This window comes from Brassica rapa, chromosome A05 (genome assembly GCF_000309985.2).
Source record: "Brassica rapa cultivar Chiifu-401-42 chromosome A05, CAAS_Brap_v3.01, whole genome shotgun sequence".
Lineage (NCBI taxonomy): Eukaryota > Viridiplantae > Streptophyta > Magnoliopsida > Brassicales > Brassicaceae > Brassica > Brassica rapa.
In genome coordinates this window covers 12,982,480-13,006,806 of record NC_024799.2, presented here as the reverse complement: position 1 = coordinate 13,006,806, position 24,327 = coordinate 12,982,480, and the positions used below count along the sequence as shown (strand labels likewise).

The 24,327-nt window shown below is 35.8% G+C and overlaps 5 protein-coding genes and 1 pseudogene across 6 annotated transcripts; 2 read left to right on the top strand and 4 right to left on the bottom strand.

Moving 5' to 3' along the window:
* Positions 1–446: 446 nt before the first annotated feature.
* LOC117133885 lies at positions 447–12,852 on the bottom strand (annotated as a pseudogene).
* LOC108871974 lies at positions 2,577–14,540 on the top strand. Of its 2 annotated transcripts, XM_033290915.1 has the most exons (4): positions 2,577–7,243; positions 7,429–7,525; positions 13,813–13,952; positions 14,197–14,540. In XM_033290915.1, the coding sequence occupies exon 1, from the start codon at positions 2,637–2,639 to the stop codon at positions 3,642–3,644; it is 1,008 nt and encodes a 335-aa protein (XP_033146806.1). In that variant the 5' UTR covers positions 2,577–2,636; the 3' UTR covers positions 3,645–7,243; positions 7,429–7,525; positions 13,813–13,952; positions 14,197–14,540. The 2 variants fall into 2 exon arrangements, with proteins under 2 accessions (XP_033146806.1, XP_033146805.1); XM_033290914.1 differs by having other exon boundaries at positions 13,813–14,540.
* On the bottom strand, positions 11,791–16,727 carry LOC117133884. Its single transcript, XM_033290917.1, has 4 exons — positions 16,443–16,727; positions 16,249–16,345; positions 16,036–16,160; positions 11,791–15,950 (listed from the first exon to the last, which is right to left on the bottom strand). The coding sequence occupies exons 1-4, from the start codon at positions 16,669–16,671 to the stop codon at positions 15,799–15,801; spliced, it is 603 nt and encodes a 200-aa protein (XP_033146808.1). The 5' UTR covers positions 16,672–16,727; the 3' UTR covers positions 11,791–15,798.
* LOC103868751 lies at positions 14,582–15,784 on the bottom strand. The gene is made up of 5 exons (XM_033292629.1): positions 15,644–15,784; positions 15,357–15,550; positions 15,139–15,262; positions 14,831–15,046; positions 14,582–14,731 (listed from the first exon to the last, which is right to left on the bottom strand). Exons 1-5 carry the CDS (start codon positions 15,782–15,784, stop codon positions 14,582–14,584), a joined length of 825 nt encoding a protein of 274 aa, XP_033148520.1.
* A 1,279-nt stretch (positions 16,728–18,006) lies between the features above and the next one.
* On the top strand, positions 18,007–18,594 carry LOC103868669 (non-specific lipid-transfer protein 2). The gene has a single exon (XM_009146752.3). It carries the CDS (start codon positions 18,075–18,077, stop codon positions 18,366–18,368), a length of 294 nt encoding a protein of 97 aa, XP_009145000.1. The 5' UTR covers positions 18,007–18,074; the 3' UTR covers positions 18,369–18,594.
* Positions 18,595–20,607: 2,013 nt separating this feature from the next.
* On the bottom strand, positions 20,608–23,520 carry LOC103868668 (AP-3 complex subunit delta). The gene has a single exon (XM_009146751.3). It carries the CDS (start codon positions 23,392–23,394, stop codon positions 20,842–20,844), a length of 2,553 nt encoding a protein of 850 aa, XP_009144999.2. The 5' UTR covers positions 23,395–23,520; the 3' UTR covers positions 20,608–20,841.
* Between the last annotated feature and the right edge of the window lie 807 nt (positions 23,521–24,327).

Genomic DNA, 24,327 nt, shown 5'->3' with positions numbered 1-24,327 from the left:
AACAAGGCTGAGACAAAGAAGAAAAGGAGAAGTTTTCGCAAAACTCTATGCACTTAGAAACTTTAGCATTTACTTTCACTTTCACTTTTATTTGTTTTCTATTGGTTGCACCTGATTACTAGACGAACGTCGCAAAAGCAGTTTGCTCTCTTGTTCAACTTTTTGTAAATTGAATTACGTCTGGCTTGATCCTCTTAAAGGGTAAATATGCAGGCTTTCATAGGGATCAGTCTGAAATCATTATTTCACATCTCTTTTCGTCTTTTTCGCTTTTTCGTGTTTATGTAGTTAGACACAGAATTCGGACCTTCAAAAAAAGTTACCCTTTCTTCTAGAACAAATTTCGTCAGTGAAAACTTTGATTTCTACATATATTTGGATATTAGAATTTTTTTTCGTTAATTTTAGATATTATATTACTTCATTTTTTCTTTAGATGTAGGAAAATTCGTTCTTATCTAAATTCATTTCTTTAGTTTTAGAAAAAAAAAATATTTTATTAGTAAAGAGGAGAACATTGTCTGACCCAATAATCAAAAGCCAAATGCAGGAGGCTGGTGTTGTACTCTTAAGCAATAGGTTTTTTTTTTTTAGTTATTTTATGCCCAACAATAACGGACTGGTAAATGTTAGAAGACTCACCACTCAGCCGGAGGGATGATCTTAAGTGCTTATGACAATGTATACGGGCACAGTTTTTAGGTGTATGAATATGATTAGAGTGCAGCACACCATGATAGTGGGTAATCTTATTAGTGCCATATATCACATTGTTTCAAGATATTATAAATAAGTTATTTTTCTCTGTGTGATGAAGAGATGGCACTAAAGAAAACTTTAGTCGGTAATAGTGGGTAATCTTATTAGTGCAATATGGAGATTCGTATCTCTTGCCGGCCATCAGTCGACTTTAGTGGAGAAGGTTATTGATAGATCATAGATTTGACCCATTTTCATCTATGATTTATAGGTACTTTTCTAATAATTATTATATTATAGAGTTGATTTATTATATTTATAAGACCATGAGTGATTTGGGTATAAGTGATGATTTTAGAATATTTTGGAGATATTTGGAGCAAGCATCCGAGATGACCATCGAGTTTGACCATCGGTCGATATTGGAGAGGAATAATCGATCGATGTTCATATCTTGACATCGATCGACAACGAAGCGCGCAGAAAGCCTGTCTGGTCACATCTGACTTGAAGCCCAAGTCTTCACCAATTTACAACATTGCCCCTGACGAGTTTTAACCTAATTATATAAGCTTTACCACCATGTTAGAAGCAAATAGTGCTTTTCTTGTTTTATTATTTTCAAAGCAAGGTTTTCTAGGATTATGATAGATTGGAGAGAAGATCCAAAGTTATAATTTGTGATTGGAACTCCATTAATATCTATTTACTATTCTAATGAAGTTTTCTTACCTAACTGTTGTTATGAATTGATTAGCCATGTTTGAGTAGTTCAATTGTTAGATTTTAGGGTTTAAATAAGTTAGGAGGGATTAGCCCCAACTATAGATTGCTGAGTTGTGGTAATTGTCATTAGGATTGTTCATTAACACCTGTCTCTAGATTAGCTACCTATAACCTGCCCTAGGATTGATAGATAAAAGCGAGAGCATCATTCTCATCCTGAAAACATTCTAACTGAGCTAAGTTTCTTGCTATGAGTAAGGCGAAAGCTGATCTAGGGAACTTAGTAAGCTATCATTCAACCCTCGCATAAAGCTTAACTAGAAGCGAGTCGATCGATATCATTATTGAATAATCGATCGATAGAGCTAAAGGTGTATCGATCGATGATCGATATCCCTATAGGATCATCGATCGACACTTTCTAATTGGTCGAAATACGATAATTGAGATCATTAGATCTAGTTAATAGACAAGTCTAAACATGCGAAAGCTGATACACTTGTTGACTAAGTAGTTGAGCTTTACATTATCATGCATGCAACTCATTAGGCATCTGTAGGATTATAATCCCAAGTTTCCTGAATAAAAACTCTATGTCTAACTATTTTCTTTTTAAGCACCAAAAACTCAACCAAACCAATCAATTGAACAAACACTTGTTCAATATAAAATTGCAATTTACATTTAAATCTCTAAAACCATCTAGCTTAACAAATCATATTAGATTTCTTAGGTTCCCTAGCTCCATGTGAATTCGATCCCTACGTACTACAACTCGATCTCTTATTTGAGAGAGTATAAATCACTTCTTAGGATAACTTGACTGGTATCAAATTTGGCACCGTTGCCGGGGAGCTTTGATTGCCTATTCGATCTAATTTTTGTTAAGTTTCTGACACAAAATGTTTCTTGGATTTTAAGGTACATTCCCAACAGCACTAAAAGCAACAAGGAAACCCAACTACTATTCTCACTAGATCTGCAAGTTTGGAGCACTCAATCCGCAAAGAAGCGCGCTCCTCACCGATCGATAACAACAATTGTTCGTCGCTCGATTTCGTTCAACACTGTCGACCCAGACACTAATCCCTTCGACCGATATTCGCTCACCACTGTCGACCGAAGACACTCATCTTCCATCAACCGACATCGTCCATCCGACATCGATCGATACTCCATCCCAAACATCGATCGATACTGAGTCGCGAGACATGGTTTCGACTTTGATAATTGTACGAGATAATAATGGTGACTTGCATGACCAGGAGGGTCATCTGCGAAATGCAGCAGGTCAGAGGATATACGCTCAGAGGGCTGCAATCCCTGAGTCTGATGCTCATGCTACAGGAACTACTCTACATGTAGATGAGGTTGCGTTACCCAAGACGTTGGCTGACTACAACCGTCCAAATCAGTTCTACACCAACAAATCAGCCATTCGTCCTCCCACTATTCAGAGGGATTCCGAGTTGAAGGCGCAGTACTACACACTCGTAGGACAAATATCGTACCATGGATTGTCTCACGAGCATCTTATGGACCATTTGGAGAGGTTCAAGGATCTGATATCTGCTATTAAAGTCAAAGGAGTCCTAGAGGATTATCTCCTATGCAAGCTCTTCAAGTTCTCTCTTGCTAGAGAAGCTTCGCATTGGCTTAAGCAGCTACCACCAGGATCTCTCACATCCTGGAGCGATATCAAGAATGCATTCTTATGCAATTTATTTGATGAAGCACATGCTGAAGACTTGAGGAGCAAGATCACTACCTTCTCTCAGGGGCTTTCAGAATCATTCAGAGGCTCTTGGATCATATTCAAGTCTTATCAGAGAAACTATCCACACCATGGATTCAATGAAGTACAACTGCTTTGTACTTTTTACAGAGGCATCGCGGTGCAGTACCAGATGGGTCTTGATGCTTCCAGCAATGGGAACTTCAATACCAGGAATCCAGAAGAGGTAGTGAAGGTGATTGAAAACCTAGCATCTAGCAACAGCACCAAAAACAGTGATTTTGAGAGGAAAAAGTCTGCCACCATCCTTGGGAATGATCAGATGGATGAGGTGAAGGTAAAGTTGGATAGTGTTCACAAGCTTCTTAGGAAGCAGGTCTGCTTGGTTGAAGATACAGAAGCTGTAAACACAGAGGGTAGAGCAGAGGAAGAAGAAGAAGTGAATTTCATTGGTGGAACTCAGAACACGAAACGAGAACAGTAATAAAATAAGAAATCGAAAAAGAGAGCAAGATAGTTCTTATTCCAAATATGCGTTTGAGCGTTTACAACAAGGTAGGTGTCTAGGCTACGAGAGCTGTCGGCGAGATTCCTAGTTCTAAAAACCCTAAGACGGCGAAAACCTAATTGAGTCGCAGCTCGAATAACAAAAACGGAAAATTTCCTAAAATCGCTTTAAGTGCTAAGTTTGCTCTGAAAAAAGCTTTTTCCTGGTGTCTCTCGCCTAGGACTCCTTATATACTCGTTCCTAGGTCGGTTTACGCTTTTCCCCTTATGCCCTTAAGCCGTCATAGCTTAAAATGGAAATATTCCATTTTCCCAATCTTCGTAACTATCTTTCAAAACTTCGTATTTATCCGCGGAAACTTGACATTTATCTTTCCTTGCGAACCAAGCATAAACCGTCCAACGGTTTACGGGCTTTTGGTTAAGAAATCGTAAGTGGGCTTCGAGTCACGTCTTAGGTCTCTTTGGGCCGTCTTTTGACTCGAAACGTTTATTACGGCTTCTTTTGATAAAACGAAATTTCCGCGGTTTTTAATGTAAAATTCGATTGATGACTTCAGATCACGAGAAACATGAAATGGGTTTGCTACGGTCTTCGGGCGATATCATTAAAGAGTAGACAAGAATGCATGGATTCGTGTCGTATCGACCGTTTGGGAAAGCTCGATTGCTTTGTAACGATCGAAACGTGCATGTGCTCGGTCGCTATGTAGCGACCGAGCTTGGCTTGAGCTCGGTCGCTACGTAGCGACCGAGCAGGATGCGTGCTCGGTCGCTACGTAGCGACTGAGCTTGGCTCGAGCTCGGTCGCTACATAGCGACTGAGCAGTGTGCATGCTTGGTCGCTGTGTAGCGATCGTGCTTGGCTTGTCTGTGGTCCGATCGCCATACTCGAGCTCGTCCATGGCTGGCTTAGATACGTGTATGTTGCCTTGGGACAGCCGGAATTCGATTCAATCGTGATTTGAACAATATTTTATCGCGCGATTCCTTGTAGAGATTCTTTTTATGATGAGTATCTTCGTAAAAACGTTCTTGCTGATTTTTACGGACTTTCAGACATTGATTCTGTCGTGACCGATTTTGACCCCAACATCCAGCTATCTACATACGGTTTAATAAGCATAATTATCTTACAAAACTCAAAACAGTTGAAGTAAACAAAGCTTAAAATGTCTGATGTGACATGAGAAAATTTCAAGAGCATATTCAAGTCCACTTTATTTTTAACTCTGAAATAATGTTTTTCAAGTAAAAATGGTTTAATGGTATTCTATTTTTTATAATAGAATAAAATATTGGTTTACTTTATAAATAGATAAATCCATTTATATTTTGTTCATCACTATATTTTTCGATCAAAAATAGAGTAATATTTGAGTAGAATCCAATTTTAGAACAATTTCAATGAGAGTTTTTTACTATGGAATTCTCAGCTTACATACTAGTGCATATATATAATAATAATTACTATATTACATGTATTGTAAAATATTTGGAAACCCAGCCAATAATATGTCAAATGAAATATTATCGGTTACGTTTGAAACATATTATTCTCAATTGGTGAAGATGGTTTCAGAACTAGAATAATGGCCAGTGTTTGGGTTTTATCTTGAAGACATTAATTTTTTGAAAGAATGCTTCCTCAGCTTGGAGATCATTTATGTATCTCAGACGAAGAATTTAAAGACATATAGTCGCACACAGTACCAGAAAACAATCATTTAACATCATTCACATAAATACAGAGCTTCCTTCTTGGTTTACAGAGTCACTTGAATTTGTATATTGATGACAAAAAAAAAATATTATCGTTTGAGTTTCCAAGAATTCTAAAATATTCCCTTATAATTTATAACTAGATTTTGACCCGCGCGCCCGCGCGGGTGTATATTTTGTAAAATTATATATTTTTGGTAGTTATAGAATTGTAGGTTAATGTTTCATAGGTTATTGAGTTATGATATATTGTGTATCTTGGTCATTTTGCTAAGTGTCGAATTTTTAAATTTTAGTTGCATTCTTTTTCATTTGTACTTTTTTAACTTTTACTTTGTCAATAAAAAAATCAACTTGATTAATTTTGATCTTAGAGTAAATTAAACAATTTAGATCTTTAGTCCAAACTAAAATATTACATTAAACAATTAAATCTAAAATATTAGAGTATTTTGTTTAGATTTTGGGTGTTTTATTAAATTATACTATAAAATTTGTGTGATAAATTATTTTAAAAATTACATTTGATTTAATTTTTTTTAAACAAAAATTTACAGCAAAAATTACAAATTATGGAAAATCATACCCAAAAAACATTCACAAAAAGTATTCGGGTGCACAATTATATATACAAAGCCCATTTAGATTCATTGAAATAGGCAATTTATTTTTGACTTCAAATTAGTGGGCTTAAAATATTAATCGAAGCCCAATTTTTTTTTTCCGGGAAAAGAAACAGAAACAGTTTTCTTTGCACGACTTCTTGGTTTCCGTTTTAACACAGATCTCTCTGTCGGTGCCGTCCGCTTTCTGGCGATAAGTTCCATCTCAGGGGGTTGAATTTCTCTCTCAAAAGAGGAAAGATGGTTAGATCCATTGAGAACTACAACCGATTTTGCAAACAGGTATGATTTTGGAGGTTTAGGTTGAAATTATTTATCTTGATTTGTTGTTCTAGATTCTGTGTTATGATGGTTTTTAAAATCAACTGAAGGGGTCATACGAAGAGCTTTCTGTCGGATAGATATAGCACGGTCCCGGTTTAATCATGAAGACCTGTCAAGACTCAGTATAAGCTCTGCTTTGTCCACGGAATGCTTCGTTACAGTACTTGATCACTTCGTCAACAACTCATATATCTTTGTTCCAATGAACAGATGTTTATTAACTTTGGTCACTCTATTTGTTAAGTCAATCGATCTACTTTATCAAAGGTTAGATTCATAATCGATTATTTTGATTAAGATTCAATGAATAGTTTTCTTCCCTAAAATTTTTGATTGTTTCTCTTATGGAATGATAGATCTCTAGTCTCAATGAGTATGCCGGCAATTAACCTTCGTCTTTAGAGACATAAGGTCGTAAAGTCAAAATCAACAGTTTTTAAAATTTCTGTATCTATTTTTATACAATTGTGTCAATTCTGATATTATCCTTTTTAATTGTGACGCATGTTTGAGTTGGACGTTGTGTGAAGCAATTTCTAGTAATCCAGATGCAAAGTAAGCCAGCAACCTTGGCGAACAAAAGACTACGAATACGGTTAGTATTTCTTAGCTATCACAACAAATTCATAAGTACCAAGCAATGTAGGACCATCTTGAATATTTTGTGATTATGAAAGAACGCTGGCTTAAGTATAAATGTTTGGTTTTTACTTGTCTGAGTGATTCATAGCTGGTTATTTTTTCCTTCACGATCTTATATAACATAACATCTGTCAATCGTTTGATAGCTGATATTATGTCATTTTAAATGTGACGCATGTTTGATTTGGACGTTGTGAGAACCAAGTTTCAGTAATCCAAATATAATGGAAGACAAAAACCCGAGGAACACACACCTGAGAATACGGTTAGTAATTACTTCTCTATCATAACTAATTCATAGGATGAAACAAGTACCAGTTATGAAATTTATGCTCACAGTTCATTAAAAACATCAGACATTTTAATCCTGATAGGAACGTATGTTCATGTTACTAACTTAAACTGCTAACCCAGAATCTTTATTGGTAGGATTAACTTTGTATTTGCCAGAAAATGGACATGGAAGTTTCCTGGAGAGAACCAAGTACCAGTTATGAAGATGCAAAAGCAGACTACAATGATTACAGGACAACAGAGTTATAATGAGGTTAGTAATTACTGATCTACTCTAGCTATTTCGTAAGGTGAAACAAATAGGACAGTATAGATATTGCTGTTTAGATTAGGGAACCCTGGTTTTAGTTAAGATGTTTGAGGAAGAAATGCCTCATTGATATTTGTCTTAGATAACAACAGCTTCATTTAGATATGGTTAAAAACGACCAAATAGAATGCATGCGTTTGTCTAAATGAAAAATATAACAGTCTTATTGTTATGAAGCGACTTGGTAAAACAAATAAATGTTGTTTGCATAAAGAAAATAGAACTTAGTGAACCAGCAAGCATTCATCCACCACATATAACAGGAACTTCACCTGCAACGATCAAAATAAGAAAATAATTTTAGTATTTGTCTGTACTTTCTTTCAGAAAAAACAAAATGTGAGAATTATGCACCAAAACATATACTGAAAAAAAAAAAAAAACTTCTAGATAGACAAATTATGTTACCTCAGCTGTTAAAGGTTGTCGAAAACTTCTTTGAAAACAACATTCTTAGTTTGTTTCTGTGGTTTGCCATCTTCGTCTAAAATCAGAATTTTCAATCCCTTTTTGGAAGTCACTCTAGAAACAGCAACATATAACTGACCATGTGAAAAGACAGGTCTTGGTAGATAAAGACCTACTTTAGATAGTGATTGCCCTTGACTTTTGTTGATTGTGATTGCAAAAGCCACAGCAAGAGGCAGTTGCCTTCTCCTCATTTTGAAAGGCAATCTGGTGTCAGAAGGGGTTATTAGCAATCTAGGAATATCAACTATCTCCCCAATCCTCTCTTCTGTTGTAATCCTAGCTTGAACCATAAAATCCATTAGCTGAGTGATCTGCAGTCTCGTCCCATTCATTAAGCCATCAGTAGGAGCTATGTTTCTCAGAACCATAACAGGACAACCAACCTTCAGTCTAAGACTATGGTTTGGTAAACCAGGAACCTTAATTGTGTTTAGAAAATCAGCACTAAGAGCTTCATTGTTCACAGCACCTGTATCAGAAGGATCAATGCTATCAGCACTGTTATAAATTTTTTCCTCACCTGAAATAGAAAACAAAAATTCTTAGAATAAGAGTCAACTACAACTTCTGCGAAATCAATAGATGAAATACCGCAATTTACCTTCTAGCTTGTCCAACATATATTCATTAACTGTATTAACATCCTCGTTAGTTGGACAGAGGATAGCTCTCTCTTGAAAAAAATTTGGATCTTTCTTTTCATGCAATGAAGTTGCAGTGCCATAAATCTCTTCGCTGATTGCTTCTATAGGATCATTACAATCTGTAATCAAAAATTCAGAGGGAATTTCTATCTCTGCCTCACCATCATTAGGCTCTGAAAGTTTACCATCACCAACTTTTAATATCCACTCTGAAAATTCTTGAAGATCCTTTGCCTCTGCTGGTGACAATCCTGCTGATAGCAATCTCATATTCTTGGAGAGCTTAAGAACTTTGCAGTGCGTCCAAAGATAGGATGAGTTAAGTGAGGCCATAACTATTTCAGCTCTACCAGCACCATTTATAACAGGCAAAAGTTGCCTAAAATCACCACCAAACACGATAACCTTTCCACCAAATGGTTGTGTGTCGTGTTTCCCAACAATATCAGATAAACTTTTATCCAAAGCCTCAAAACAATGCTTGCTCATCATAGGCACTTCATCCCAGATGATAAGTGATGAGGCTTTCACTAAATTAGCTTGGTCACTTCCATGCTTCATAGTACATGAAGAAAACTCGTCTGGATTTAGAGGAATCCCGAATCTGGAATGTGCTGTCCGACCACCAGGCAACAACAGTGATGCAATGCCGCTCGAAGCCACGTTTAGAACAATATCTCCTCTGGATCTGATAGCTGCAGAAAGCAATTTCCATAGGAAAGTTTTCCCTGTTCCACCAAAACCACTAACAAAAAACATTCCACCATCTCCTTTATTAACAGCAGAAAGAATCTCCTCATATATCTTTCTTTGCTCGCAAGTCATCTTCAGCAGATCTCTTCGAAGAGTCTCTAACAAATCAGAACGCTCATAGCTGCATTCATCTAGCACCAAGACATTTTCATCGTGGATACTTATCTTTGGCGGTTTAGGCATAGAATCAAATTTTGCAAGTGAAGTTCCAGATCGTTTCAAGATTTTTTCAATCTCAAGTAAAGCATACTTCTTTTTGTCGTCATCACTCAGCATCAGACCTAAAATGAATATGAAAAAGTCAAGAAAGAAACTAAAATTATAAGTCTTGAAACGTAAATTCATGTAGCTAAATTGAACAATCAAGTTTAAAATCTAAAAACATACCTGGTCTATTAAAATTCCTTCTCCTAGAGTGCTCAATATCTTCAGATAAAAACATCCAAGTGTTTTCCCATACTGACTCAGGCTTAGATAAAGTGTTACTCATAAGCATCATAACAAACACTTTCCGTAGCTCACTTGCTGTGCTCTCAAAACTTCTTCTTACTATGTCATCAATGTACTCCTGATCATCATCTAATAACCCACGAGCATAACATGCTTCTTTGTAGCTCGGATAGAGAACATCTTGGTATGTTTTAATGTCCTCATAACTCGTGGGTCCCCTGACAACATTCAACAATACACGCAAGTAATAAGCATCTTCTTGGGTCCTAGGAGCATAGTTAATCCTCCCCAAAGCAAATCCTCGTTTCCTCCTGTTGAACTTCTTTAACCTTTTATTGTAAGTATAGAAGCTTGGGATCTGAGCATAGGTCAATGTTCTTTCGAAGGAGTCAGTCTTGTTCAACTCAAACCAAGCTAAGAACATTGTATTTTCAATGAGCTTTCGGGTGACAACTGCTTTCAATTTGTCTTTCCCTCTGAATGTAATAACTTGCTTTCCAGGGAGATGGAAACTAAGCTTCTCAACAGCAGTTGATCGATAGTGAATAGGAAATCTGAATACTCTCCATGTTCCTTCACATGTTGACACGTATCTGAAAAAAAAAACATATTGGTAAAAAAACAGTGGCTAAATTAATGAACTGGTATACTGTAAAGAACAACAATGGTAATAATACCTGCAATCGAAGAATTCCTTAAGTTCATTTCTTTTCTTATCAAGATTCTCTTTAGTAATCTCAACATCTCCTAACTCACTTGCAACAATGTTGTCTGGTGGTTCAACAGCAACTGTGACACGGTCCTGTCCCTTATTAATGTATTTGAATAAATACTTTATAGACCCAACTTGGTTGCACCACTCGACGTTGATATGAGCTCTGTATAGAAGAGATAACTTCCGGTTGTAAGGAATGACATGCCGATTGTCACACCTCACTCCACTCTTCATAACAAAGTTCTGTGACTGCTCACGCCTCTTGTAAACCGGAAAACCTTCTTTGTTAATAGTGGTCTTCTCAGAAAATGATTTAGGATATGACTTAGAGCAACGACCATTCTCCATACATGGAGAATTAGTATTAGCTCTTCCACATGGACCATGAATCATCATATCTTTAATGACCTCATACAGTTCTGGTTCTTCCTTCTTGTTAGGAATCTCTGCAGAAATAATGTCGTCAATATCGGCTGTTGTAGGCTTCTTTAACTTCTTCATGAATAAGAGAATGTGAGCATGTGGTAAACCCCGTTTCTGGAACTCAACAGTGTACATAGCTGTAAAAAAAAAAAATCGTTTGTCACAATTTATATAAATTCAAATGTTTGGAATTTTTATAAATATACAGATCAAACAGGTTTAACTTACATGATTGTGTCTCTCCCAATATATTTTTTTTGGTTAGAGTATCCATCAAAGAATCAAGTTTGATCTTGAAAATCCTACAGATAATGTCTGATCTGTCTTCAGCCTTTAGTTTCCTTGCCTTAACATATCTTATGATCTCTGGCCATTTGGGATTACATGTGAAAGTGATGAAAAAATCAGGGAATCCAAAATGCTTACATATTGCCATAGCATCCAAGTAACAATTCTTCATATATTTAGGACTCCCCACGAATGAAGCTGGTAATGTAAACTCAGTTCCTTGCTCATTCATATCCTCTTTTCCTGCGTTCTCAGACTCCTTAATAGAATCATAGCTATCTGATCGCAAAGAAGGCTGGTTCATCTTCAAATATCTTAAACGATTAGACTCAATTGTGGTGAAGGCATCCACCACAAACTGCTGAAATAGCCTTCTAGAATGTAGGAGAGAATGAGATTCATTCTTACGCTCGTGAAGGCGAAAAGCAAACCATTGCCTCATACTGATATTAGGCTTCTTTTGTTTTTTGGTCTTTTCTGTTGCTCATTTCTTAATACCAAGTCTGAATCCATCTTCACCATATGTAAACAAAAGAGGATACTGAAGTGCAAGATAGGAAGCATGAATCTCGTTTATTCTCAGTAGTTTTCCTGAACTTTTTTGTAGAACAATATCCCTTCTGTCCATATCAAGACTAAAATCTCCAGGAATCAGCGCAGCAACCTCTGAAGCTGTGGGTGTGTTATATGTCCTTCCATCCTTTAACCTCTCACTAACAATCCTCATATGAAAAGAGTTCTCAGGATCTGTGTTGAAGCGGTCCCTTGCTGATCTAAACTTTTTAACATATGGATTGACTTCATTCAACATCTTCATCAAAGTCTCTATTATATCTTTTCTGAGATGATCCTTTTTCTTGACTTGAATTTTCTGTTTACCCAGGCTAACATAAAATATAAAAAGAGACAATGTTAGTAATCGTACTACTATTAAAAGCACAGTTTCCGAAAGATACAAAATATTATACCTTAAACATTTTGCTCTGTTTTCAACTTCATTCTCCGTATCAACTATATATAGCTGTCCAAACTTTGGTGTACCTCCCTCAGGTGGTGTGATACCAGCACCCAATAAATGATAATTTTCTCCTTGAAGCTGAAACATATCAGGGCCTCTACCTTTTTTCAGAGACCTCTCTACTCTTCCACCAAGAGAAGTAAAGGAAAAAACCATATTGTAGGGCCTTATATGTTTTTGAAAATGTCTGCTTCTTGGATCATCTCCTTGCAACAGATTTTTTAAGGCTGTTGGTGGTTCCTTCAACAACGGCAATTTCACTTGTCCTTGCATACAACATAATGAAAATGTAGGATTCTTTGCGTTTCTCCGCTTGTTTAGCCTTTCTCCATACCACATGATAGCACCACAATGAGAACATTTGTAGTCTGGATCACCTTCATCTAAGTAGTCTAAATATTTGACATCAAAATAGAAACACGTAAATAAGAATATAGAAACAGAAAACATGTCATTGAATAAAGAAAACAAACAAAACCAATACCGTTTTCAGTATAATACTTTTGGTAAGAAGGTTTTGGCGCCTTTACAACACCAACAGTGTGTTCTGCATCCAATGCCACTCTCTCTCTATCGTTTGGCTCAACCTCTGGCTCAAAATCCATAGGATCATCTAAATCAGAGTCATCATTTTCTGTATCAGTATTCTCTAGAGAAGAACATTCAAAGACTTGCTGGCTATCTGTATCAATGATCCCTGCGAAAAAATACTCTTATATTATCACTCAGCTCAGTCCATTAAAAAATCGTTTGTTTTCAAGGTCTTGTTACCTCCAAACAAATCAGTTCCGACAAATTCATCTTCTTCTTCTATGGACTGAGCTGACGCATCGAAGTTATCTGATGATGAACTGCGTTGTTTTTTCCTCAGATGTGCTGTATTAGTAATGTCTTTCAATACATTACTTGAACTTCTGGTTTGATGGCAAGCCTTAGTTTTCATAGATTTGAAACTCCTCTTTTGTAGATCCTCTGTTATAATATTAAAGAAGGTTAAAATGATTATGAAAAATGAGCATGTTAGAATATATATTATATATATTTATATATACACAGTAAAAAAACAAACAAACACTTACTTGATAATGAGGTTAAGCAGCTGCTAAACACCGGGTGTCATTCACTTGGTCTTTTATCTTTTCTAGACCTTTGAAACATTAGAAAATGAAAAACAGTTTTTATATCTTGTTGATTGTACATGATGATACTTAATATTCATTAGGGATGAATGACTTACCAAGGATACATCTTCTTTTATTTAAAGGTGTTTGTGGTGAAAGCTTGCTTATTTGTTGATATGGAGGAATAGTGTAGCTTGGAACTTTGTGATTCTCAATATTTTCGAAGAGTCTGTAGTAGATAGAACTTATAGGAATCGGCTGGTTTGAGATGGGATTAGAAAACCTCTGAATCTCTTCAAGGTTAGGCATATCATTGACAATCATCGTTTTTCCTTTATCTTTTCCAGTGACTAATCCCTGAAAGTCTCCTCTCTTGCGATTCATCTCTTGAGTATGAGGATGAAGGAATGTTCCTTCCACGGCATTTATTCAGAAAGATTTTCTGGGAAGAATGGATTAGCTTACTATGAGATTTGCATATATTCAGGTAATCTCCTATTTTTCTGGTCATAATTTATGATTGACAATATATAAATTGCTTAGATGTAGGATAATAGTTAAAATAAGGAAGTTTAATCCATGAATTATTTTATTTAAACATCTGTAACATTCATTTTTATTCACCATCGGATCTATATATATTAGTAAGATTGATATGGCCTTTTTTAGTAAAATTACTTCGCAAGACATTTATTCGTTCTAAAAACGTTTATGGTGTACTGGAATCACAGATCCGATGACAAACAATGATGGAGCAGGTTCGAACATTCATACTCTTATAGACAGGTAAACTCTTCTTACCAAACTTATTATCCTTTAGAAATACGATTGTTAGTATAGTTTTACATTAGAACTATATGAGTTGATTGGTTAGTTAGGCTCTTGTTTTGATTAGTAATAAGGAATTTCAATATACTGTCTTAAAAATTAATTTGAAGAATGCATAAAAATGACATAAAAACCCATCTTATTATTAAATAAAGTTTTCAAAATAACACAATAAAATATTAAAAAAACAAAGCCTCAAATTCAAAAAACGGAATAAATGAAAGCATAACAAAAAAAACCAAAATAAGCGAAAGGAGTTTGATATTGGATAGAAACTTGATCTTCAGCCTAATCATTCTTGATCTTCTCTTCTTTGATTATCTTGGTGCATTGTTTCTTGGAAGAAGATGTTAGGTCCTGTAGATCACAATCATCATCCTTGCGCTTTGTTATAGGAGTTGGACACTCATCAGAGGAAATTTGATCCAACATCATGGCCTAAATTAGTTTTTAATTTCAAGGAATTCGTTAGACACTATCAAAAAGCACACACTAATAACAAATGTAAAGCATAAATTAATTAAAAAATATACTTACAGATCCAGATGACATGGTAGAAGAAGTTGTGACCATATCAGAATTAGATTGAGAGTCTGTCTGGATAGTAAGAACTTTATCTCCAGAACAAACCTCTAAAACAACAAAAGTGTCGGATCCATTTGTGACATTGTCTGAGGATATGGAAATACCAAAACAGAAAGACTTGCCGACCAAACTAAGAATAGGTTCTGGTAGTATATCTGGATCTTCAATCTGATATATAGTAGAAATATATGGGGTTAAATCTAAACTATTATTGTAGAAAAAAATAACTGCAAAACACAAAGTCATAAAAAAATATATACCTCCTCATATGAGCCATCCCATAATTCTTCAGCATCCACTCCAACGATGGAGTTACCAACAGAGCCTAGCAACATCACATTACATGTTGCAGAGTCATCTTTCACAACCAGATGTAGCTTGAATCTTAAAAAAAAAAAATCGGATATAGTAAGAATACTTTGATCTTGCTAAATATTTGAACTCTCAACAATTAGTTCAAGTAAATATAATCACTTACTTGGGTCCAACAGTATTGATATTAGAACGACAAAGTTCACAACGAAACATAGGCTTATCTTTTTTTGTCATCCTTCCATAATCAACTTTAGGAATCTTAAGTACACGTTTTTGGTGCCGGTTACAACCAATGTAGAACCAAGACCAATCTGTATCTATAGCTTCAATAGTACATATTATTTTGCAAATCTCCACCTAAATATTTTATAAAATCATAAGCGGATTTTTATTCAAATATTCATAACCATAAAGCAAAACAATTACATTCGGAAAAATGGTTAGATGTACCTGATTGGCCTCAGCGACTTCTGCAATTGTTTTGATTTCAGCATCATTCCGGTTATACAAAATTCTCTTACCATCCTTCTTTCCAGACGGTTTTGGGACCAGAGCAACAGAGAGATCATCATTTGACAGCCTTAAATGCATTTCAATTTGTACATTTAAAAATTAGTTTTATAAGATAGGCATGTAATAATATATAAATCATAATCATAACAGAAGCAAAACCTTTGAGTTATATTAGAAACTTCAGGGATCACTGCATTCAGGAACAGTCGTGTCGCATCAAAAGCATTAGTGATTTGCAGCTCTCCTATAAAACATTAAACATAGGCTTTGAATTCAATCAAAAAGAAATAAAATTAATCAACTAATGTTATAAGAGTCAAAACAAATACCTCTAAATTCCTTGATTTTTGCAAACCTGATCAAACAAATAATTGTTTGATCCTTTCCGTGACCAGAAAACGGTTCAAGTTGCTCAGCATATGTTCCCCACAGACAGCATGCAAGATTGTTTCCTCTAACGATATCAAAGAATGATATTTAGTCAAAGAAAAGAAAAAAATAAAGTGTATAAGATAACAAAATCAAAATGTTTTGAAACTAACTCTGCATCAACTAAGCGAAACAGAACCCTCTTTCTGTCTTCGCCAGAAACTTGTACAGTCTGTACATCACCAAGGTCATGAATTCTTCCTATCACGTCTGTGAGATAACAAATAGAAACATAGGTAACGATGTATATCAAACGCATTTTAGTATAGTTTTAAAAAAATATGAATATAACATAAACAGAGATTACCAATGAGAAAAGCTTGCTTTTTGGTTCCATTCTCAATTTCTTCATAATTAGCAAGCGATATGAAAACTCTATCATCAACTAAATCCGATCTTGATAGCACAGCGTCTTCTGCTATAACCATCTTGTATTTGTAGTTGGTTGTTCGATATTGACCACCAGCTGGAGTCACAGTAACGTGTTCAATAACTCCCCAAGAATCTATAGGTAAGACACGTTGAATCCGTTGCATGAGAGATCGTTTGCTAGTAGCATGGATCTTGTTACCCTAACAAAAACACAGTCATATTAGTTAGATTCATGACATTAGTAATACAATGAAAGAAGAAACGTGTGTAACAAAACTTACCCATTGATCTGCTAACACCATCTCGAAAGTATCACCTGCAAAAGGTGTGTTTTGCTTCCACGAATGTAAACATTTCACTTGAATTCTCCAGTTGTCTTTGAATGGCCTGAGTTTTGTGAGAGGAACAAATGTCGTAAGCTTAGACATATTGAGGTTTTTTTTTCTTTGATTTGATTTGATTTCGACGCAACTTGAGGAGGGATGTATATATAGTTGGCATATCAAATGGGATCCCGTTAGGTTAATTCGTAATAATTAAATGGTAAATTTTGGTAGTTATAATTTAAAAGCAGAATCAATGGCAAAATCTTTGTAAAATCATTTAATGTACATTCATAATTTTTTATCTAATAGGAAAAAGAGAATATTCGATCTTTAAAGATAAGAATTACTTGGTAACCAAGTTTTTGGCTAGATAATTATGTGATTTCGTTAGTTATATTGATCCCTTTTTTAAATGCCGACTGCGTAGAATAAGGAAAAAATATTCTGCGTTGATTTGTTTTTTAAATATCGTAAATGTAGGAATTGTTTTAGGAATGGTTTGTACTATGGAAGGAAATAAGTTGAATTAGTTATTTTAATCCGCATTCTGTTGTAAAACGTATTCATATCCCGTAATATTCCAAAATCGATTTAATATACACATATACCTAAATAAGTATGTTTGGGCCATTTAGAAATTGTAAGCCCAGAATAATATAAGGTTTGTTTAGTTGATATGTATCAACGAATTAGAAAGAAAAAGAGATACAGAGTAAAACGACATAGTTTTAATAATGGCATAGGGATGTAATATTTGTGCAACTTTAAGGAGTAAGTATTATTTGTACTTCTGCCTTAATAGTTTAGATATTTGTATCTTCTAATATTTTAAGAATTTTTGGTTAGATGCTCCCATTAAATGTGCTTTTTTAGAGTTATTCTATTTTGAAGAAAAAAATATGGCAAACAATTTAAAATGATCTAAACAGTATCCAAATTCTTTTTTTTTTAATTTATATTTCGGTCAATCCACCAAATTTGACTAAACAGTATTAACTAAAACTTACAATGAAGTGAACTAAGGTTTATTTAACTATTAAAAGAAATTAGCTAATGCTCCGCATTTAATTCTGCTTTTCAGATAAACAAGGCAACAATTGCTTTTTTGTTTTAAATAAAATTGAGATCACTAATCATACTTTTTTTTCTCTATAAATAGAAGGGACTGTTAATAGATATATAGCATACTGATTACTGAAAACAGAACAACCACAAAGCACAAACAATCAAAGAAGCTGAAAATGGTGAAGGTGATGTGGGTTTTCGTTTTAGCTCTCGTGGCAGCGCTTCTCCTGGTGACGGTGGAAAAAATTCCGGTGGCCGAAGGAGTGACGTGCTCGGTGACGGAATTGTCTCCATGTTTGGCGGCGTTTATGTCATCTTCGCAACCGTCGGCGTCGTGCTGTGCCAAGCTGAGAGAGCAGAAGCCATGCCTTTGTGGGTACATGAGGAACCCTGGCCTCCGCCAATATGTTACCTCCCCAAACGCTAAAAAAGTCTCCAACAGTTGCAAGGTTGCTTCCCCAAACTGTTAATAATGATTAATAAGTGACAAGTGTAGCTGATTATGAGTGTTAAGTTACAAGTTAAAGTGGGTCTGGTCCTCTTTCACTACTGTTTAATATAATAATGGGTGATGATCATCATCATCATGTTTGAATATTATCTATGTTTCTGTCTTATAAAACATGAAATATACTTAAGACCCCAAGTAAAAACATGAAATATATTTGGTAAAAGAAAACTGTCTTTTTAAATAAATGTTTCATCGGATCTCTATTACAAATTATAACATAAACCAATATATGGCAATGCTATACACACATTTATTTTGTTTCTGTTCAAGAACAAAGGCATGAAAGAACAGCAATCATTGTAGTTACAATTTTAAGTATCTTCTGTGTATCTTGTATAGAAATTCTTAGATCATTTAACTTGTGCATAACAAATACATTTGTAAATGTTGAGGTTCATTCCTGTGAAATACTCTTCTCTACCGTCACAAGTGATATTCCTCAAAGCCATTATGCCTTAAACCTTCGTTACGTTATAGTTTGAATATGTCACCTCACCATCAGTGCCGTGCATACGTTTCCAGGGGCCTGAGGCGAAATTTAAATTTTTTAGCAAACATCATATTTTTAAAAAAATTCTGAAAAAATAAACTATAAATATGACGAAATAATTTTTTTTTTTTTTTGCTTAAGAATATGACAAAATAGTTTCTGATGTTCTTAGTGCTTAAACTATTATTACAAAATAAAGTTTTAACAAACATTATATATCATGTTTTTTTTTCTGATGAAAACTTTATTTTATTTACTTAAATATACATATAAATTTATCACAGTTTATACTTCTCTGTAGCTATTATATTGAACAAGTTTAAAGTATAGTTACTTAAGAATATGATATAGAAAACATAAATCATAATCATTAAAATATCAAGACTGTGAAAAAGAAGACTAACGTTTTTTTGTTATATAAACGTCAAGAAAGAAGAAGATTATTTTTTAAGGATTATAATAAATAGTTTTAACAATATCTTTAGAAGATATAGTTAATTAAGTATATTTTTGCAAAAAAGGGGCCCTAAGTTCAGTGAGAAAATGAGGAGCCTGAGGCAATCGCCTTTTTTTTATATGGGTGAGCACGGCTCTGCTCACCATGAGCCGCCTCTTGAGTTTGGGATGAACCTTGAACTTTTGTGGGTCCATTGTCTTTTCTAGGACTAAATGATGTTTGACCGGGTTCTCGTACCAGGTGTGTAGTGGTTTTTTTTTATTCATATAATAAATTTAGCAAGGTTTTACTTTTGAAGTTTAATTTCTCTTTTTATTCTATACATTTATTTTATTTTTTTTTCTAACTTCATACATTTATTTTTTATTTTTTTAAATTTGAAAGAATGTTAAATTATATTCATCAAAAACATCAAGTGCAACTTAAATCAAATTCAGTCTTAGATATAGCTTTCTACTTACAACCTCGTGCTAAACCACAATCGCAGCAACCCTTCGTATCTCTTGTTGTCTGAACAACGAAGAAGACATAGACGATTTCTGATACTCTTGTCAGTAATCAGGGGCGGAGGTAGAAAAAATATCTGTAGGGGGCAAAACTAAATATATTCATAGAACTAAGGATAGATTTGTTAAAAACATGGGGGCATACTGAAAAATAGTCAGTGTTTTACAAAGAACTTTCAAAATGAGTTGGGGGCAGATGACCCCATGTTATTCCACGTGGCTCCGCCACTGTCAGTAATCTTGTGAAGGTTCCCAGCAGAGGTGTGAGGCTCTCCATGTAGTCTCTTGTTCCTCTCAGTCCATAAATTTAAGACTTTGAAGCTTGGAGTTGTTAAAAAAAAAAGACTTTGGAGCTTGGTATTAATAATTTATAAAGTTAAGTTAAGTAATGATAATGAGAAACCTAATTTGTAAAAAGACAAAGCATATAAATTATGAGTAGAAAGAAATGTATTTGCCGCTGAAAACCCGAGCAAGAACTCTGTTTTCAGGAACTAGAAGAGTTGATGCAACTAGGTATCCTGTATTGAGCTATAGAAGAATCCAGGGTGATGAAAAAATCCATAAGAGCGTCAAACGATCCTTGTTGTACAACCTAATCTCTAGAGAACAAGAAATAACAAAGAACAAGGATCCTTGACATTTCTTCTCGCAATTCCAAAACAGAGGTTTAGAGATTCTTCAGTTCTCTTAGCTTTCCGGATTTCATTTTCTAGTAACATAGTAATCTATAAGTTTAAAAACCTTGAAAACAAAATATTTTTAAACAGGTAGATGAATACAAAATTGCTAAAAGAAAACAGAAATTAAATTCATGTATGAGAAAAAAAAAATACAAATAATAACACACAAGAAACCAAAACATAAACTGATATACACAAAAGAATTACACAACTTTTGCTTGGTTTTGTGCAAGAACAGAGACAGATAACGAAATATCAACTTTTAAACATACAAACACACAAATTACTTATCGCATTCACAAGAGCAGATCTGGGATTTCAACTTGTTCTGAAGAAGAAGCTACTTCACTTCGCCGTCGTGATCGATGCTTCCTACTAGTTCTCTCCCCATTCTTCTTTTTCTTTTTCTTCTTCTCTGAGTTCTGCGGTTTTTCTATTCTCGAGGTCTCTTCCTCCTGCACTACTACTAGATTTGAATTCCCTTCGCATTTCTCCCTCTCTTTTCCCTTTTTATTCACCAGAAGAGCGCTCTGAATATCTCGAGACAGAGATTCATCGTCAGTTACACTCTCCTGTTTCGTTTTCGCTTGGGAAGTAGTGATTCTTGATTCACCTCCCTCGTCCAGTTTCACCACTACAGGCCTCGATTTACGGTGTTTTGCCTTTCTCTTTGGATCCAATGGATCCAGCAATATTTCGCTTGCTAAGTCATTAGCCGGAGGATAATCGTTTGGTGTGCCGTTGCTATCCGGATCGTTCTTTTTAGAAGTAAGGTAGTACATGCCATGCCGTTTGCGGTGTTCAGCTAGCAGAGATGAAGATTCTTTAGGTGGAAGAGATGTCGATGACGAGGCTTCTTGTTGATCTCTGATTCTGAGCTTGGAGACAGAGAAGCTGATCTTGTCCGTGCATGAAACCGAATCCGATTCCACTGGTTTAAGAAATTTCCCACAGATCTCTTCCAGGTCCCCAAGATTCTCTTCCAGCTCTAACCCATCCGGTACGCAAACTTTTTCCCGTGCATTTGCAGAAATGGGGCCGAGCTCTTCTGAGAACGCATCTTCCATGAATGCTGTGACTCTACAAGCTTCTGCTTCGTTGTCTTGAAGGTTTACTTTCTTAGCTATATCTTGCTTTGCCATACCAATGAATCCTAAAACGTTCTTAGCTCTCTCCTGCACTTCGACATCATAGGCTCCAGATAACGGCCATACACCAATCTCAATCACATTCACTAAATTCAATATAGATTCATAAACCGTTGATGAAGAGCCGGAACTAGATTCCTGGGCGGAGAAGTAAGACCCGAGACAGAAGACAAGAACTTTGAAAACTGAGTGTATGTATATAGCTCTTATGTAAGGAGGCAAGAGATCAGTGCGTGGTTGTACAAGCGCCTCCACGAGTTCATATGGATTCTTAGCGAACTCAACGTATTCACCTGAAACCCACGAAGCTGCGGATAATATCGGGTGCAGGAACATGTTACCGAGCAATGCAGGATCAATCAGAAGTGCCCAAGAAACACGAACTAGCTGCGGTCTAGCATCTCTGACCCTCATGCCAATATCAATCAACTGATGCTCAATCTCTTCTCCTCTTTGACAATGTGGGATTCTAGCCATTTCACCAAGAAGAGACACATACCAATCAAAGTCAACTATGATCTCATATGCATTCCTCGAGCAGACAGACAAGACAGAAATAATAATCTCGTTGCAGAACAAAGGGTCTGATTTGAGTGCATAGTTCATAAGAATCCTGGAGATCTCCGACACGTTATCCTCAGTCACCATTGCCATTAAAAGATGCAAGGCCTCCAGTTTAACGTTCGGATCGTCATCGCTCAGAGCCTTAACGACAGCCTCTTTGTTCTCCAAAACCGCCCACAGGTGCTTTGGAGCAGCAATAGACAAGGCATGTAGACCGAGATACTTAAGATTCGGATCATCCTCCACTAGAAACTCCCTGATCTTTGCAACAGCAAGTTTCACAGCTGCTTCGTGGTCGCTCAAGCTACTCACCACGGTCCTAACACACTCAAAAACCAGAGATTTCGCAACAGTCCTCTTCATATGTTCACAGATCGGCTCAGCCACTTTCCTACCCAACCTCGGCTCAACCGAGGCCAACTTAGAAAATATTTTAATAACTTTAATCAGAACCCAGTTGTTCCTAGAGTCAACCAGTATCTTAAAGAACTCAGGAGCTAGTGGAAGACAAGAGGTAGGATCTTTACTGGCGAGCTCACAGAACACTCCAACGACGGCAGAGAGAATCTGCGGATCAGAGGTTTCAAGATTCTCGACAAGACGCTTGAAACACACCTTAACAGCGTCAGGATACTTGTCGAACACTCTCAAAACCACACCAGTCGCTTTCTTCCTGACGAAAGACTTGCTACTACCCAAGAGAGTAAACACCTCAGGAGACAAATCCCTAGCTAAGTCACGAGTTCCAATCCTAGACAAACACTCCAGAGCTAGACTAACCTCGTACTCGTTGACACTGTTCAGATCCTTCCGCAACTGGTTCGTGATCAGAAGCAGAACCGGTGTCTGGTCGTGAAACGATTGAGTAATCGCTTGATAACCGATCCTCTTGTGGTGGAATCGAGAAGAGGAGACGACTTCGAGGGCGTGGAAAGCCGCCCACGACATGTCAACGCCGTGGATGGCGGCGAGGTAAGAGAGCTTGTGAAGGGCGGTGGATTTAGTGGAGAGATCTGTGGCTTTAATCTCGCGGCGGAGTTCTTCTAAGGCTCTGGAGATGAAAGATGAGTCTCCGAGGAGTTGGAGACGAAAGCCTTTGATCAGATCCTCGAGGCTTCGCTGGAACAGGTTGTCCATCAGATTGATTCTCGTGGGTGAAGTGCTTTTGATCAGATCTCGGAAGGAGGCATGAATTCATCAGATTCAAGGGGCTTTTCAACAGAATTGCGTCTTTATTATGAAAGCAAGATTTGTGCCGATCAAATGGGAGATTAACTCCATATACCCCATACCCCCTTAAATGAATTCTTACTGCCCCTTCTCTATTCTTCCTACCCTTTTATCCTTGCACTCCCCAAACTAGCCTTTCATTTATTCTCCAATTAAATAAACCAACCATAATTCAACAACCTACATGGCCCACAAAACAACCTTAACCAATCAGATTTCTCCTGACCCACATGTCTCCTTCTTCATCGTACAAGCTTCTTCCTCTCATCCTCCATTAGCGTTTTTTGAAGCTCAAAAAATAGGCAATTCAGGTTCGTTTTCGATGATTTTTTTTGTGATATTACATTTAAAAATCGTGTATATGATGGGTAACGTTAAAAAAGTAAGATTTGATGAAAATTTGAGAGATTAAAAACGATTTCAAAAACTGTGTTTAGGGCTATCGGGTATTTTTAACGTCCGTTTTGGATGAATTTTTTTGCTGAAATGTTATTAAAACAAGTGTATATCTCGGCTAGTGTAAAAAAAAGAAGATCCAGTGAAAATTATGAGAGATTTAAAAAGATTTTGAAAACTGTGTTTATAGATTTTGGGTATTTTTATGTGTGTTTCGATGATTTTCTGTGTGTAATTTCATTTAAGATGAATTATACATCATGGTTGATGTAAAATACTAACAATAGGGTCCTAAAAGCGAATTAGTTAGTTCAAGGATAAGTTCTGGGTATTACTGGTATAACTAGTTTTACTAAAGAAAAAAGGTTTACTGGAAATACTAGGATTACTATATTGATATTTCTTACTGTGATTTCTAGTATTACTATGTATAGTACTGAATTA